The 18,505-nt window shown below is 41.6% G+C and overlaps 1 protein-coding gene across 3 annotated transcripts in view; it reads right to left on the bottom strand.

Moving 5' to 3' along the window:
• The window catches only part of Gda (guanine deaminase), a 79,229-nt gene that overhangs the window by 34,729 nt on the left and 25,995 nt on the right, over window positions 1-18,505 (bottom strand). Inside the window, exons 2-3 of one of the 3 annotated variants that reach the window (XM_005063768.4) lie at window positions 7,822-7,910; window positions 1,855-2,026 (exon numbers count right to left, since the gene is read on the bottom strand). In XM_005063768.4, the coding sequence (XP_005063825.1) occupies window positions 1,855-2,026; window positions 7,822-7,910 (261 nt within the window). The remainder of the gene's footprint in view (window positions 1-1,854; window positions 2,027-7,821; window positions 7,911-18,505) is intronic. The other 2 variants (XM_040746516.1, XM_040746523.1) reach the window with 2 other exon arrangements.

Below are 18,505 nucleotides of genomic sequence, written 5' to 3'. Positions count from 1 at the left end.
AGGGAAGAAGAGAAGAGGAAGGGGTGGGGGAGGGGAGGAAGGGGCATGAAGGAGAAATGCCAACTCTCTTAAGCAGAGGTCAACTCCATTCTAATCTCTGTCAGCATGTGTAGGCCTGCTCATAACTAGAACCATAGGGCATGTCTGGCTATATATATATATACACACTTGCCAGGAATAGACTATTTGAGCTTACTGACTTTAAATAACTACATTTATAATGAAGAAATATGTATAGACATTGCCTGAAGAATATATAATCCAAGTGTAAAGGTCTGATATAGTGGGATTTTCCCTTCCTTTCCTCTCTCTCTCTCTCTCTCTCTCTCTCTCTCTCTCTCTCTCTCTCTCTCTCTTTTTCCCTTCATTCTTCTTCTCTCTCTCCTACCCCTAACCACCTTTACAAATGTATTTTGACAGCATAATATCCATCCACATTAAGCAATGTCAGAATTAATTTTTTAGCTTCAGTATAAGGAATAGATGTGTTTTTATTCCAACAAATGTGAATCTCAAAGTCATACACAGTGTGAATTTAATTTCTGATTTCCCTGTCTACATCATGTTCTAGAAACAGAGCAAAATTTGTGACAGACTCTACCAAGAGAGTGCATTGATTTTGGGTTTTATTTCTCTATTCCCCTCCTTTTCCTTTTCTGTGATTTGATGACTCATTTTCTTTTGTTTCATACTATGCAATTTTAAGCAATTTCAACCCCCTTTTTAGAACAATGTGAGGTATAAATACATTTTGAGGATACAGATTTGGTGTCGTTAACACAATTCATTAACACAGTGTGTTAGCCAATTCATAGCCATCTTTTAGCTCTTCTCGGATTTTCTAGTGTCATGTGGATGCCGGTTAAAATGTAAGTCCCACAATTATAAGTGAGCAAGACAACTGAAAGAATGTAAGCACTCGCTTCTACTCTTTGAGGCTGGGATGACACAAGACAAAGAGCTGACAGGATGGCTAGGCCAGTTCATGTGGAAGGTGTGTAGCCAGACCAACATTAGAACACCCGTAAATCCAGTGAGTGTTCACGGCAGGAAGCAGAGGCCAGAGATGAAAAGCATTTGCATTTGACCTTTACTTCATACGGTTTTCCAGTTTCTGAGTGTACTCTTATTCTGGAGCTCGTTTTTGTGAAAGGGGAAAAATGGCCCATTTTTCCAGGCATCAGCACACAGTGGGCACGCACCGCGGCCACTGATCAGGGACAGACCTGGCTCCAGTGTTCCCACTAACACCGTCAAACCTCACATCACTTTCTCACCTGCTCTGCAGTGTGGGACTATCCTATCTTCCCTCCTTGCAAACCTCCTAAAACTACGTGGTATCCTCCCAAAAGCAATTCGAGATATAATGTTTCCTTAAACATTAAAAAAAATGACAAGACACAGCTCTTCCCATGTGCTAGGCACTACTTAAAGGATCTCAAAACTATTAACTCCATGGATTATCATAACAATTCATCACGTAGGTTCTATCATTATCTCTGAGTTTTACAGATGGGGACAGTGAGTCACAGAGCCTTCGAAAGGTCACATGGATATTCCATATGGTCGTCAGAACAGAACTATGAATTGGCTACAGTGAGAGAACACACCCAGAAGACAAGGCTAAAAGAGTGCTATAGTAGAACCCACTAGATTGAGACTAGGGTCATTACACTCACGTACTCTCCTTGCCACTGTGAGGGTGGCAGGCCAGTGGATTAAGAAAGGACCTAAAATGAATGTTGCCACAGTCTACCCCAGCTTTTACTTTTTTATAACTGCAGTTTGGTCCTAGAAATGAATGTTTGCATAGATGATAAAGCATTTCACAGCACCCACGTATAGAATACTCACGACAACTCTGGTGTAGACTTCTTCCGCAAGATCAGTGTTCTGGAACTTTTGTTCTGTAGGAAAGGTGTACTTGGTCAGCCACTCCAAAAGTGGCAGGTCTACGTTGCTTCCAGCGAAGGCATACTGAGGAGCATGGATGTGTGTATCAACAAGGCCTGGCATGAAGAACTCACTGGGAAGTAAGGAGAAGAAAATCATTTCAGAGCATCTTTAGACAAAGGTTTCATTTATTGTACCCATTTGCAACTCTAAGTTTTCTTACTTAAAGAGATCAGAAAATACGAAAAAGGTTCTACTAGAAGAGAGCACCTGAGCTGCAATGGAGACAGTGCAGGGAAGGAAAGCACAGAAGCCAAGCTGCTGTAGCAGAAGAGAGAGAAGCCATGACCATATCCTATGACAATGTTCTTACAACTGGACCAAGAGTAGAGGTGGGATTAGAGTCTTTAACCTTCAAGAACTGGACTGAGGGACAAGGACACATATCACAGAGGGGAAGTAAAGATGAAAAGCAATGACTTGAGGCTCAGTGGTCCTCTTCATCTTAGAAGTCTGCAAGAAATCCTGCCCTTTTCCATGTGCTCAAAGGCTGAGCTCTCAACAGAAACGTCAAGAACATGCCTGAGCTGCTTAAAGACACTTGATCTTTGCCAGAAAAGTGTAGAAATGAACTACTGGTCTGAAGGTGAAGCTATTGGCCGGGGGGGGGGGGTATCATGCTGTAACCACTATCCCTGCTCCGATTCTTTTCTTTGCTTTTTGAGACATGCTTTTGGTGTACAGCCCAGGCTGGCACTGAATTCATGTTTCTGCTGATTTCACCTTCTGAGTGCTGAGATGGTGGGCAGGAAACACTATGCCCAGTTTCCATTCGTGCTGCTGATCAGCTGTGCCTCCCCAGCCACATTTCCACTTATTTTTACATCAAGGAGGTCTGGATAGATATTCTTAAGTTTTCAGAAGCACTATCCACAGAAGGGAGGAAGGCAAATGCTTGTAGACATGTACAACTCATCTAAAGAGCAAATTCAGTTCCCCAGGGTATTCATTGCAGCAACTCATCCAAACACATGTCCATTAACAGATGATATTTACTACTTTCACCTACAACAACTGGAAAATCACCCATGGAACTTGGACTCAACACTTGACAGCACAAGGAAAAGCTCTTAGCCAGCAAATGAAATGCATCCATACATCCAGATACATCCATACATCCATACATACATACATGAGCAGCTTTAAAATGCTCTATGTTAAAAAGGAACTAGGATGTGGCAATGAGGCTGTGGTGCAAGCAGCTAACACTTACTGGATATGTACATGAACTGGAACTGGACACGGTTTCCTCTGAGCATTACGTCACTTATGGTGGGCAGCTTGCTCAGCAGTTACATATATGCATTCTAGATCAGCCTGCCTAAATGAGGACCACCATTAGCCAGCAGTGGTATATGTGCCATGTGATCTAGTCTCTCTTTTTCATCTTCACTATATGAAAAAGAGTGTTATGACCACAGGGTTGTGGGGAGTATGTTACTGCATACAAGAGTTGAAAGACCCCCAGAGTGGGGAGACACTCTCTCAAATTTTTGGATAAGCCAACACCCCAATAATTCAAGAGAGACCGTTCTTGGTGCAAGCACACGAGGTCTATTCGGGGGAACCAGTGCACCAGGGCCGAGCTCATGACCCTTGCAGGGGCAGAGGAGTTCAACCCCTAGTAACGGCAGTTGGGGGCTTTTTTAAAAGGAAGAAACCAAACTGGGGAGTTAAGCAAACATCATAAAGCATGTAAAGTTAAATGATAGCTTATGTCTTATAAGGAAGGTTATCTCAAGCAAGCATTTTTTAGGCATTGTACAGTTAAACATTGAGCAGGAATGTGGTGAGCTAGTTCCTGGATAAGGGAGGGTTATCTTTTAGGTTTATCTTGAGGTCTCCGGTTTCTCAGGAGAGGGCAGAAGGGCAAGTCACTCTGTGATGGGCTAGTCACTAGGGGTCTAAAAATGTTGAGTTGGGATCTCTCAGAGTGGAGCCAAGCAAATGAAAACATCGGTAATTGCCAGTGGTGGAGATGATGCTATGATCTCAGCATGTGGAGTAGGAGAGTGGTGTCCTCATTTGTATAACAATAAACATAAGCTCCAGAAATGCCCTTAGCTTGAAAAGGGAATCATTAATTCATGAGCTTTGGAGGGGCACCTTGACCTTGGCAGCTCCCCTCTAGGTTCAGCACTCTTGTTAGCCACACTCTATGTGACAAACAAAGAATGGCGACAACTTGTGAGTATGTAAGGAAGGTTATAATGTGAACTGTGTCAGTCACTGCCCTCTCTAATTACCTCTGTCCCCTCTGTCCTTGGGGCTCTTACTTCCTCTACCACCACAAAGTGAAACAGCTTTGAGGTCACATGCAGTTGGGTAATCTTCAGATGTTTCCCAAGCATGTTTAGGAAACTCTGTTAAGACTTGTGGGAAATTTATAGAGAAATAAGGCATCTCCCTGCCTTTAGAGGCTGCAAAATAGTTCAAGATATTAGGGGCATGTGTGTTTCAGAGAGACAGAGAGACAGATAGAGACAGGGAGACTGAGATCTTGTCACACAGAGGCTCTTAGTGAATAATTTCACCCCTAAGTGTCTACTCAGGAGAAATAAAATTTGAGTTTATAAAATTAGTTGTGCAAAATTGTTCACTGCAGCCTTGTTCATATTATGGCCCCAAGCTGGAAACAATATAAATAACTGTCATGGGAAAATACAGATAAACAAACTATGTCCCCATGGAATACTATTAAACAGGGAAAAAATGCAACTACTCTTACGATATTAATCATTACCAAAACATGATGTTGAGGGACCAGAGAGATGGCTCAGTAAGTAAAGTATTTTCAGAGTTCAAATCTCTAACACCCACATAAATACCAGGGGAGCATGGTGGCTCACCTTTAATCCCAGGACAGGGAAGGCAGTGATAAGGGATCCCCAGGACATGTTAGCTGAACTGATAAGCTCTGGATTTCAATAAAGGAGCCTTGCCTCAACAAATAACGTGGAGAATGGCAAACTCTGGTTTCTACATGTAGGTATGCATGTGTACATACACACATCCTTATATAAACACACAAAAAGAAGAAGAAAACATGAGTTAGGAGATTCCTGCAACCATGCACGAAGTTTCTGAATGTGTATCATGGTAATGGAAACAGAAGGCAAATGACAAATATGAGAGGAAGAATTTAATATTTTATCAGTCCCTAGGAGTAATTGTTACAAGTCAGGGAGATAGCTTGAGCACATTAGGGTGAACATACAAAGAACCTGGTTGGAGAATCAGGTTTGTAGGGTCTCATGATGTCAGCTTAAGCCAAATGTCAAAGTATGATGCAGAAGACTATTTCTTATTTCTGTAACAAACTACCTAAGGGTAGACACTTTGCTTTTAAAGGAGGTTTCTTTATATCACACTTCTAAAAATGTATGTGCATGATCTAGGAAAAAGCACACTTTCTTATATGACAACACACAGAGAACTATAAAAATAACTAGCTACATACAGAATAAGCCTACTGTATGGGGTAGAGTTACTTTAATAGAAAACACTCTCACAAAACTCCCTCACTTTGCAAGACCACCATCAATCATCTCCAACCAGGTCCCATCTCTCAAAAGTCCCACCACTTCTCAACATCTTCACACTGGATCCAACTTTCAAGGACACATTCAAAACCATATCTAGTCCCTAGCTTGTGGCCTCGAGGTGTATAAGAAGTTACTGAAGATGTGGGATAAGCGGTGACAAGAGTTAAGTGCAGGATTCAGGGTTATGAAGCTTCTCTACAAGCTGCTAATGCCAGAAATTTCTTTAGAAATAAAGAAAGCTAAATCTTGAGCAGAAGCATCCACTTATGGACAGAGGAAGAGAAAGTGATGATGACGGACATTGGCAGAACTGTTGTCAAGAAAATAGTGGGGAACTAGGACACAGAGATATCAGAGGGAGTGAAAAAGGAGGCAGGAGAGTGAGCAGTGACAAAAATAAATCTGAAGGCAAGATATGTGAAGTCTCGGAGAGACTGTAGCACCTTTGATGCAGTGAGCCCAGGGCATTCAACATCAAAGGAATTTACTCAGTCTGTGTTAGTTCTGTCCAAGGTGCTGAGATGTGATGCGCTCCAGATGTGGGTAATAGAGAGAGAGTTGGGCATATTTCATAGCAAAAGTGAGGATGGGAAGAGTACATGAGACTTCTTTTTTTCTGCAAGGAAAACCTGAGTGTCCTATCAGTAGAAAAGAGGCAAAAGAAAAGGAGGTGTTTGAGGATGCAGTCTTCAAGAGCAGAAGATGGGCTAGGAAGGACTCGCTGAGGCCTGAGTGGCTTTTACCCAATATTGGAAACACTAGGATGTGACATTAGCAAAGTCCAGATGCTCAAGAGTGAGCATTGGGTTTGCTGAGTTAAAGATGTAAGAGCATGCTGTGTGAGAGAAGCAGGTGGAACAAAGCCCTTAAGTATACCACCCCATTTTACAGACAGCAAGATGCAGCTCAGGGATGGTCACAGACTTGCAATTTGTCAATACCCTGGCCAAGGTGAAAAGTCTGGTCACTAGTCATAAAATGACTTCAGACAGAGTAAAAAGGTGGCCCACTGGCTGCACCAGACGGAGATGAAGTAGCTCTCCTCTCATCACTTTTCAACTTTTTCCATCCTATGTTAGTCAGCATAATTCCCTCAGAACATCAACTTCACATTTTATACCTGAAATAGTAGTCTAACCGTATAAAAATCAAGAAAAAGAGCACTATACAGCCCTATATACAGTAATCAGAATACCTACCTATCTTTTGTATTTTTTTATTTTTATTTAAGTTTTAAAATATTTTATTTAATTTAGAAACAATCTTATTTTACATATCAATCCCAGTTCCCGCTCCCTCCCATTCTTCCATACCCCACACCAACCCCCCATCCCAACCCCCATCCACTCCCCAGGAAGGGTGAGGCCTTCCATGGAGGAATCATCAAAGTCTGTCACATATTTAACTTTATTTTTGTACTACTGGGAATTAAACCCAATGACTTCATACATAACAAGCATGTCTTCTATCACTAGTCTACATCCACAGCTTCATGTCCCACTCCCCTCCCCCACACTTCTCTTTTTCTTTCTGAGGTGTGGTCTCAATATGTAACCCGACTAGTCTTGAACTTGCAGTCCTCCTCCAAGTGTGTTGGGATTACAGGTATGTGCTGGCCCTTTCCATGCTTCCACTCATGTTCTGAATAAATGGCAAACACCAGAAGAAGCCACACAACCAGAACAGCTCACTGCAGGCTAAGGCCCACATCACCCAGTTTGAATACCATCACTAATTAAACGAACTTCTCATTACTTCATCCTAAGGTCACTTTCCGAGTTTTAAACATATTTTCAGAATAAAAATGGTGGTGCCACTTTTATTGGATTTGGAAAGACAGTCTTCTGAAATTATATAAAGTATTTGAGCTTATAACAAGTGCTCTCATTTGTACAAAAGAAATCAGCCAGACTATGGAGACAGCCTAGCACATAAAACACATTTCATATGGATTATAAAGACCATTAAAATGTCAACTCAAATGCATTCTGTACACAGGTCTTCCCTAAGCATGCCATCAGAGTGGTTGTTTCTCAGACTGTTCCTTAATGGTTTCCCTGCTTTGTCCTCACCCTCCCATGTGCTTATATGGGGGCTAAAAGACTTGTCAAGATTTTAATAGTGCATATAAACTACCCAACAGATGTTTAATAAAGGACAGACAGCAGTCCCTGGTCCTCAAAGTTTCTGTCCTTTTCTCGCCCACTGGTGGCCAACTGCTTAACTAGCAAGCCTCCTCGGTCTCTCTATGCACACTTCTCATCACTTGAACGTTAGTTAGTACTGGCTCCCAGCAAAATGGAAGATGTTGGCAGAGACTTACTGGTGGCTCAGCTCTCTGATCTCACATGGTTTGAAGCACCACTCTTTGGCCAGTTTTTCCTGCTGAGATGATTCTTCTAAAAACACTATCTTTAAGAGAAAAAAGAAAGAATAGGATATTACCAAATTGTAACCATTTGTTGACACTAAACACACAAATGTTTTCCAAGGAGACTGTTGTTATACTGAGTGAATTTTTTTGGTTTTTTTCTAGACAGGGTTTCTCTGTATTGTTTGTAGGCTGTCCTGGGACTCGTTCTGTAGACCAGACTGGCCTGGAACTCACAGAGATCTGCCTGCCTCTGCCTCCTGAGCGCTGGGATTAAAGGCATGTGCCACCAACGTCCGGCAATGCTGAGTGAATTTTAAAAGGTATTTGGTACCAAATAGGATTGAGTTTGGTAGCAAAACAAAAATGACAGTGGTTTGCATTTGATCATCCATAAAAGTACAGTGTACACAACTTCTCCTGCAAAAATGTAGACCTGAGATTTCAAAGGTGTTCTTCTGTAGAGTCACAATAAGGGCAACAAGAGCACCATTTCTTCTTCATTAATATGGCTAAAGGAAACACTGTTGTGCAAAACCACCCAACTTCAACCTACTAAGATTGCTGTTAGCCTGTTATAGGAAACACTAACTCTCACTTTACAAGGCTACTGTGGAGACTAAGTGTGACAATTTTGGTAATGAAATTAGCTTATGCCTGGAACACAGTACATGATCAAGTGTACTGTGGCTGTTTTCTGTGTAAATAGATTTCTCAACAAGATAAGATAGGAAGTCATGAGTAGAATGCGGGAAATAGCCCCTGTCGGTTTGGTTTCTTTGCTTGCCTTGTTTTGTGGTGATAGGGCATGACGTGATAGGCAAGGTCTCAGAGCACTTCCTGTTTTCATTTTAGATGCAATATTGTGAGAAAAAAGTATTGCAGTAAAAATTAAAATTTGAGAAACCATTAGAAAATTAAGAATTGTCTACTTAGCGAAATAAGAATTAAGTTAATATACCTCAAGAAAAAATAATTGTGTAACTGAAAAAGAAGACATTGGTTTCTTTGTTCATTGAGTCATACCTTAAAATTGGGGTATTGATCAGAAGTAACTCCTAAGATAAAATAATTAGGTGATTATAGAGATTATACCTGAATCAATAAACATTTAAAAAGGAGGAATCAACACTCACCAGAGCCTATACCTAAACACCCATAAAATTAGAACTTAGCAATGCTTTTTCAGAAGTGGTCTCTTATAAACATCAGAAATAAATAGTATAACACTTCAATAAACATATTTGAAATATATTAGGAATAAATATTTTTGAGCAAAATAAAAATGGACAGTTTATTCTGGAGAGATGCAAACAAAATGGGGAAACTGAGGTCATTTTGCTACCCCTATGGAAAGCTAATGATCAACAATGACTTTCTATGATAAACACACCCTTGATGGATGCAAATCCTTATGAAATAACCTATTACATAATACATAACCCCTATACCTGACACCTTGTGATATTTCTCATGGCCTTTCCTGTAAACAGAACCAACTGAATGGCAGATGAACTAATTACTTGTCACCTAATAGAATATTAAAAATAACTGACAATACATACTTTAAATAAATAATTTAAAAGTACAAAGAATTGGTCAATAATGCTATAATAAAACTGTTCCTATCCACATTCTTCTGACTTATATGAAAATGGTTTTCAACACTGGTATCTATGAAAGTAGATAATAAAAAATTTACTTTGTGCCCACAGCCAGTAATACTCACTGACCCATTATGTAATTATAGGAAATAGCTTTTTATTTACATATAACAAATTACCTTTCAACACTTGTAACAGGCATTTTTAAATTCCCTCATGTTACTGGGAAATTTGAAATGTTTCAATTTATGCCCATGAAAGGTATAACAACAAATGTCTAATAAGACTTCCAAGAAGAAAATATACTATGTTAGATTAAAACTGTCTAAGGTATTAGACCAGGATTCATAACTCAGTAGGGAAAGGGGAACTGTATGGCATTTCAGACCATTTACAAGGAGAAAGTTCATATTTGGGTCTCAGTATGTCACTCTGGCGGGTCCAAAATTGCCATGTTGATTAGGCTAGCCTTGAAATCATAGAGATCTTCTTGCCTCTGCCTTCCATGTGCTGATATTAAAGGCACATGTTGCCATACTGCCCATTCCCCAATCCAGAACATTTTAAAGATTACTATCATGGTTTAATTTGAAGGAGTCCATATTTTAAATTTTCTAGAATTAATTGGCTCTGAATATATTTACATTTAACAAGTTATATATAGCACTAACTTTAAAAGTTTGAAACTTATACTGGTTTTTAAAATTCTTTGAGGAAGATGTGAAGTTTTCTTTTGAGTGTGAAGAGTGTTTCTCCAGGCAACTCATAGTTTCGGCATCCACAACACTGATTCTATATCTATCCTCTCTCCAAAACTTTCACTCCATGTTTCCTCAAAGCACACATACCACACACAGTGAAAGACCATATTCTCAAGGTTAGAGAAGACTAGACACGACTAAACAGAATAATGACTAAAGTAATGAAGACATATGTACCGAGTGGGAAATTATTCTTTATATAGTATTGAAGTATCTTTTTCAAAATCCAGGTTACTAGATACCATGCACATGTAATGACATTTTTGATAATAATATGGTATGGGTACAGGGATGGGTGCATACATGAACATGTGTATTGAAGGGATTATATAGGTATTAATAGTAGTTGTCTCTTTTACTTGCATATATTTTTTATTTTAGAAACAATCTTATTTTACATATCAATCTCCCATTCTCTCATCCTCCTGTCCTCCCATGCCCTCCACCAACCCCCACCCACCCACTACTCAAGGATAGTGAGGCCTTCCACGGGGATCATCAGAGTCTGTCACATCATTTGAGGGAGGGTAGTTGTCTCTTTATAGAAAAACATTGATAGTGACTTCACTCTCTTCTTCTCATCATAAAAATAATTCTACTCACACTGCCTAGGAGAATGTAAAATACGAACCCCTGACAGTAGCATCTAGTCTCCAGATGCAAAGCCTATGGCTGGGGAGTTAGAGCACACCAGATGGATGAGGAGTGATATGGACATGGAGGAGGAGGAGCATGCTGAGGCGCTTCCCCCATGCCATCAGAGGAAGAAAAAGTGGCATGGGCTGTGAGGAGCCGCCCTCGCTATCGCTATTGCCGTTAGAAGATGGCGCTGACATCCGCTGTCAGTTAGAGTTAACTGTCGCTGTCAGTTGGAGTTAACTGTCGCTGTCAGTTGGAGTTAACTGTCGCTGTCAGTTGGAGTTAACTGTCGCTGTCAGTTGGAGTTAACTGTCGCTGTCAGTTGGAGTTAACTGTCGCTGTCAGTTGGAGTTAACTGTCGCTGTCAGTTAGAGTTAACTGTCGCTGTCAGTTGGAGTTAACCGTTTAAACTGTGCCTCTCCCGTGACGTCATCTGGGGTGATGTGCAAACCACCAATCCCGGCTCTACACATCTCACTCGGAGCTCCTAGGCTTATATAAGGGGCTGGGTTTCTTAGCTTGGGGTCTCCCTCTAAGAAGCTGATCATCTATCTCTCAAGATGCATTAAAGCTTTACTGCAGAAGGATCCGAGTGTTCTGCGTCGTTCTTGCTGGCGAGACGGTAGCGCGGGACAATGGGCAGAAAAGGTCTCAAAGAAATGTCAGAATCTGAAAGTAATACAAAGGAATTGGTACTTGATAAATATCCAAGGTGGATGCCAAGAGATGGAAAGGGTAGTAACAGGAACAGAGGTGAGGTAGTGAAAAGCAACAAGAGGCACTTCAGATAAAGGTCTACTGCTGATGTTATGGGAGCATGAGGTTGGGAACTTTAATTCACAAGCCAAGTGTTTCATTGTTTTTCTTGCTCTTATTTGCATACTTGTTCATCCAATACCATCTGTGGACTGCTTATCAAGTAGCATTATCACAGGGATTGGGAGCAATAGATTCATAGTAAATATAACACCTATGACGTTTGATAGACAATAGAAAATGAATGTTGAATGGATTAAGGTTATGTGTGATGGTCTCTCAGAGAGATGCTATTTAAGCATGGATTTTTTTTTCAAGAAGGTTGGGGCGAGTAACTAGAATATTCTGAGAGCATCAGAAACTCAATACAGGATGTGTTTGCTATGTTCAGAAACACCAAACATACCAGTGGAGACTCAGCACAGGCACTAGAAAAGAGTGTGAGAAATCCAGACCAAGAATAACTAGGAGTTGTAAGCCATGTTCAGCCTTCAGACTTATCTTTAGGAAATCTCTAAAATTCGGGTGAAAATGCAGTTGATAACGTTCTTCATGATTAAATGTCTTCTCAGCCCCAGACAGTCTGGGTTCATGGTGCCATTCACTTGCTTGCTCACTCAAGTGCCTAGCATGGCCCTCAGGCCTTCCTCCTTACAGGCCACCTTCTCCATCTAAGCAAGTTGTCAATCACATACACAAATCATTAAAAACAAGGCTTCCTAAAACCAAAGAGAGCTCCAGCTGGCAGGGGCTTTCTCAGCCAAACTTAGTCTTCCAAACGAGGAACTGAAGTTCCTTCTGGTAAACAAACAAGCCCAAGTACCTCTTACTTGAAATGAGGGCTGTTTAGGATGAGCAGCATGATAATGTCAGAAACACTAAAGCCAAAAGCCGATGATGATGACTGTCAGCATACGACACAAGTCTCTGCAAGATACAGGCTTCAACACCAGATGGAAAATTTGGGCAAAATGCATGTTGCCATGGAGTAGAGTAAACTTGTGGACGATTGTGAAACAGCTCAGCTACACAGCAGAAGGGGATAGCTGTTATCTGTACTTGTCACGCAGACCTACTCAGGTGGCTGTGATGAGATAGAGGACCAGAGCAAAGGTATTCACCTCAGAGATTTCTGAGGCCCCTGGCAGAGACACACCCTGGTGTGTGAGTGCAATTCATGTCAAACTGATTAATGGGAAAAATGAGATTGGTCTGACAGACAAAAGTCAGCCTATCAAGGCAGAGTGAGGTTAAAGGTACCAAAAGGTGCCAAAGAATACCACAAAGGCCTCAGATTTTCCCATCCAATATTCTTTTTGTGAATAAGAGAGGGGAACAGGCTGTGTGACCATCCCAGGTGCAAAACAAACAGAAGTATTTGCTGTACAATCCTACTGCCAAGAGGTTTTTTTCCTGTTGATTGCTTGTCTGGTCATATAAACCAGAGCTGATAAAAAGATTTTCCCCACACATCTCTGGTGGAAGCCTCCTTCCCCACCAGATGCTAGGCCAGCTCTCTGAACCCAAGGTAAGACTGTCCCCCCACCCTGCCTGCACCTACCCAGAATAACCCCAGCCACCTCTCCTCTCCTTGTCACCATATCCCAGTCCACACCTCTGGCAGAAGACACCTACCCCACCAGAAGCCATACCAGCATCCTGAACCCCAGAGCACCCAGTCAGATCAAAGGCCATACACATTGCCAGAATGCCAGTCCCAAACTTGGCAGCAACCCCTGCTGGACCAGAAGCCATCCAGGCCATCAGAAGTCCAGCCTCCGACTTGTGCAGAGACCCTCTAATCATCATAAATGGTATGTCTATCTACAACATACTATCAGTTCAGAGAAGCACAACCTGTATGGGTATGAGGGCTCAGCTTGCTGCTCCTATCACCCTGCTGTGATGGAAATAGATTCTTATTTCTCTGGAACCATGAACCCAAATAAACTTTCTAGAAAAAAATAATAACCTCGGGATTTGTTTCTTACGAGAAACACACTGATCCAGCTATGCCAAACCCATATGCCCATATGACCAGAAAGAAAAACCCACAGGTGGGATACCCACAACGAGGAAGCAGAGTGACAGACGAGCTCCAATGCTCACAGCATTCTGGCACCAGCTATCTAAAGTCAGGCCATGTTCTGCCCTTGGCTTTCCAAGCAGGTGGGATGACGCTGAACACTTGGTGCACTTCACATACTGCAAACTGCTTTGACATACAAAATGTTACTACCCTAATTTTTGTCTCCTATATTTGGGATCCCTGGATGCCTTAACCAACTATGGAAGAAGGAAACTGCTCAGATGGCATCAAATTAGCACTGAGCACTGAGCAAAATTCACCACAAATGTCAGACACAAAGTTAAATGATACATTTGAATCCTGAAATCATTAAACAAGTGAATAAGTCCAGCAGCTGCCTCCCTCGCCAAAAAAAATATCCTCTGGAGACTATCCAGCAAGCTGCAGCTGAGAGTGAGCTAGGAAAAGCACCAAGTCTGTCACTTGAAAGCTAAATGGTGACAAAAACTGACCACAACAGTAGACCAGACCAGACACAAGGACTTTGGTGGGAAATTGGGGCTTGGATAAAAGATCCCCTTCTATAACTGCTATTATGGTCATTTTTTTAAGACATGAAATTTACCTTACAGCTCCATTTTAGGTTGAATTATGATAGTGCCCTCTTTCCAAACCTTATGTGGAAGCCCTATACCCCCAGTGAGGAATGCAACACCTTGTTTAAACAACAAGGTATTTACAATGATAATCAAGTTAAAACAAGGTCATTGGGGTGAAGCTTGTTTTAATACAACTGGTGTCCTTTTGGATCCAGAGACCTGTGGAGGCAAGATGAAATGGACAACACTGAGAGAAGCCAGCCTTCTTCAAGCAAGGAGGAAGCTCAGAGCGCATCCTTGCTGTGTGTCCTCAGAAGGAACTGACTCCTCGGACTTGGACTTCCTAGACAGTAATAGCTTTCTGTTATTTAAGTCACTCCATGTGTGATACTTAGTCACAGATGCCTTAAAACTAATACAGGCCCTACAGGAAGGTAAGTTCTAATACCAGTCTAGTCTAACAACTCAGCAAAAGATAAATATGTGGACATTCCTTTATTTCCCTGTAGAGGCCTCATTTGAGAGTTTGAGAAGGTAAAAATCATACTTAATTTACATCAGAGTGGAGGTTCTCTTCTCCACTGGCTCTGTTAACACAAGCAATCCCTCACACTTTGCATCTATTATTTATTAAAATATGATAATAACCTGCTACCTCCAGCTATACACAATGTCACTTCCTACTCAAAGGGCCATCGGGGAGGTAAGTATGGTCACAGATTCCTGCAGGATTCTAGGAGCATACACCACACCATGTTCCTGAGAATGGCTTCAATATAAAAGGAGTTGCAGTTGGGAAAGGGCAGTTTGCTCCATGAATAGCACAATCCAGCCTTTAGGACAGCTAGAAGCTAAGTCTAATAGGAGGGCACTAAACAGGTTGTAAATAAAATCCTACTTTGACATTGTATAAAACACAGGTGTACTGGGTAAATGATATAAAAAACTTGCTGAGAGTGAGGACCTTGAACTTGGGACTGGAGAGACAGCTCAGCAGGTAAAGTGCTTACAAGACCTGAATTCAATTCCCCAAAACCAGGAGTGGTTGCACCAACTTATAACCCAACACTGGGGAGACAGAGGCAGGCAGATATGTGGGTCTCTCATGTTAGATAACATAGCCTACTTCATGAGGTGCAGACCAGTGGGAGTGGGGGACTGAAGGGGGGCTGTTTAAAAAAAGAAAATATCTAGGGACTGTCATTTGTCTATAATTGGTTCCTTCTCACATGTGCGTGCCTACCTCTGTGTGTGTGTCTCTGTCTGCCATCCCCCTCCATTTAATAGACTCAAACCACAATTTCCAAAACCAGCTCCTATTGATAAAAGACCAATGATTTTCCGGTGTTCTGCAGAGGAATCTATAATTAATTCCTCCCACTCTGCCTTCACCCTGCATTCAAATCTTCTACAAAAGATTAAAGCAGACCTCACAAGCAGGATCTAAAATTCCTTCTACCAGGAGAGACATCCTCAACAGGTTCATCTTCCAGTTGTCCACAGTCACTGAAACAAGGGCTGACCTTCTTACCACTACATGCTGACGTGTCATTTTGCATACATACTGAAGTATCATTTTGTATACATCTGAAGTGTGATTTTGCATACATGCTGAAGTGTCATTTTGTATACATGCTGAAATGTCATTTTGTATAGCATGGCACCATCTATTAGAAGTCCACCACAGGCTAGGGTATGGGCAAATGCCTCAGCAGTTCTGAGCAAACACTTGCTGATCTTCCAGAAGACCCAGGTTCAGTTCTCAGAATCCTTGTCAGGTGGCTCACAGTCACCTGTAACTCCAGCTCCAAGAAGATTCATTACCCTCTTCTGGTGTCTGTGAGCACCCATACACGAGGCATGCACTCCCACATACTTGCATAAATCCTGACCAGCCTTCCCCTAGGGACTTCTTGTCCATGTATTTGACATTTGCTTGATATCTTATGTAGTTTTCTTTCTCTCAAGGCACCCATGAGACCCAACTTTATTATGAAGTTGACTGTATTAAGGAGTATCTGCTAGATTAATGAGGCATACATCTGTGTGTCTGTAAGGATGTTTCTAGAGATATTCAGATGATGGGTCTCTGGCCTGGCGAATGATTAAGCCCTTGTTGGGTTCATGATATGATGGTATTCTGAGAACTGGTGAAAGGTAAGATGGGGGGCCTTGATGGAGGAAGTAGGTGTCTCTTTCCCTGGCCTTTTTCTCTATGGCCCTTCTCTGCTTCTTATCTGCAAAGAAGACAAACTGGAGCATCACCTCCATGATGTTCTGCTCAAAAACCATAGCCCAACCGTCTGAAACCATGACCCAGATAAATCTCTCCTCCTTCATTTCTCTCAGGTGCAATGGCCAAGTCAAAGTGATTCACACAGCACCCAAGTCAGTATGTTAAAAGCCAGGAGCATGGTTTTCTTCCTAAAGCTGACCTGTTTCCACCACTCCTGATCTAGAGAACAAAACCATGGTCCACTCGGGGCCCCAGAGACCTGTGACACAGCTGTCTCTTAATCCCAGCATAAAATTTCAGTGGTTTTTCACTGCATTAGGATGAAAAAAATGTTCAAGACAGGTCAGAAATTACTTGTCTCTTTACCTGCCTCTTGCTCTCTCTGCCATGCAATCTCATTTAACACCACACTTCACCTTCATCCACACGCACTCCCCTCTAAAGTTCCTCAAAGCACCAGACGCTTCTCGGTGTCTGTCTGTGTGTGGTGCACACGTTACAAGTGTGATGAGAATGCATTCACATGATACACTCCATGCCAGAACAACATGGTGGGTGTGTTCTTCTATCAACTTCTGCCTTACTGTCTCGGAACAAAAATCTCTCACTGAGCTAGAAGCTCATGGTTTTTTTGGAGAGGTCAATTGGCCAGTGAACTATGGGGATCCTTCTGTTTCCTCCCCAGTGCTGGAGTTACAGGTAGACACAACTATACCTAACCTTTTAGGTATTAAGGGTTCAAACTCAAGACCTCATGTTTGTAGAACAATTGTTCATATGGACTGAGCCATCTCCCCAGTCCCTCTATGCCTGTTTTCTTCTCTAGAAACTGGAAATAATGCTTGTGAACATATGACAATGAAATGAGACAACACATGTAAAGTTCTTAGGACAGTGCTCATGCATGGTGGGCATTACATGACTCAGAACTTTTGATTTTTTATGCACTCAATTTCATTATTTTATACATAGGCAGAACATTCACAAGTATAAAATGCTTATTTCTTGTCATGTCACATTCTCAAGGCCTGATGCAGTCTCAACAGGTGAGAAATGAATTGTGAAAGGCTTTGGTTCTGGAAGATTTTGAAATGTAACACTAAAGTGCTTAGACTATTCTCTACTTGGTGTTGCCAACCTATTGCCTATGGCTACATGTATTTCAGGATAGCTATGAATATAGTTTAACACAAAATCACTTTACAGATTTTTTTTGTATTGTGTATGAATGTTTTACCACATGCAAGTAGTGCTTATAGAGACCAGAAGAGGCCGTTGGATTCCTCAGAACTAGAGTTACAGACAGTTGTAAACTGCCATGTTAGTGCTGGGAATTGAACCCTCATCCTCTGGAAGAGCAGCCAGTGCTCTTAACTGCTGAGCCAGATTTTTCTACCCTAAACACAAAATCATAAACTTACTTTTAAGTTTTAACATTATGAGATGTTTTGAAAGAGTTTCTGTGACTTGGCTGCACAATTCTCAAGACTGAACTTTGTAGATGACAGTTTTGAGATACAGGATCAAAAAAGATGGACACACTTCCTAGAGAGATTCAAACAAGGGTCACTATGAAAAGAAATGATTGTGAGGCAGGTTAAGAGGGAAGCTTTGGGACAAGCCCTTTGTTGACCATTTGAGTGGTCAGATGCAGCAGTCAGTGTAAAGAACAGAGAGAGAGAATAAAAAGACATCAAAATCTTTGAGTGGAGACAAAGACAGATCAGAGCTAAAGAAGGGAAAGAAAGTGGGCTGTAAGATCACCAGAATGATGGCGTGTGGAGTAGACCTAGGCAGCAGCATGTGTGACCACAGCCTACAGTCAGGTTGGAGACAGGAGTTGCCTGTGCAGAGGTGAACATGACTATAAACAAGATGTGTTACATCTAGAGAAAGGCTAAAGTAATGCTTCAGACTTAGGGCTGTGTTGGGGAAGTCTTATGTCAATAAAGTACTGTTGAGCCTATAGGGAACCAAGATGGGAGGGACTAGGAGTCCAGGAGAACTCTGGG

Source organism: Mesocricetus auratus, unplaced genomic scaffold (assembly GCF_017639785.1).
Source record: "Mesocricetus auratus isolate SY011 unplaced genomic scaffold, BCM_Maur_2.0 Super-Scaffold_4256, whole genome shotgun sequence".
Taxonomy (NCBI): domain Eukaryota; kingdom Metazoa; phylum Chordata; class Mammalia; order Rodentia; family Cricetidae; genus Mesocricetus; species Mesocricetus auratus.
Note: the sequence above shows the minus strand (reverse complement) of the source record. Positions and strands in the feature narration are given on the sequence as shown.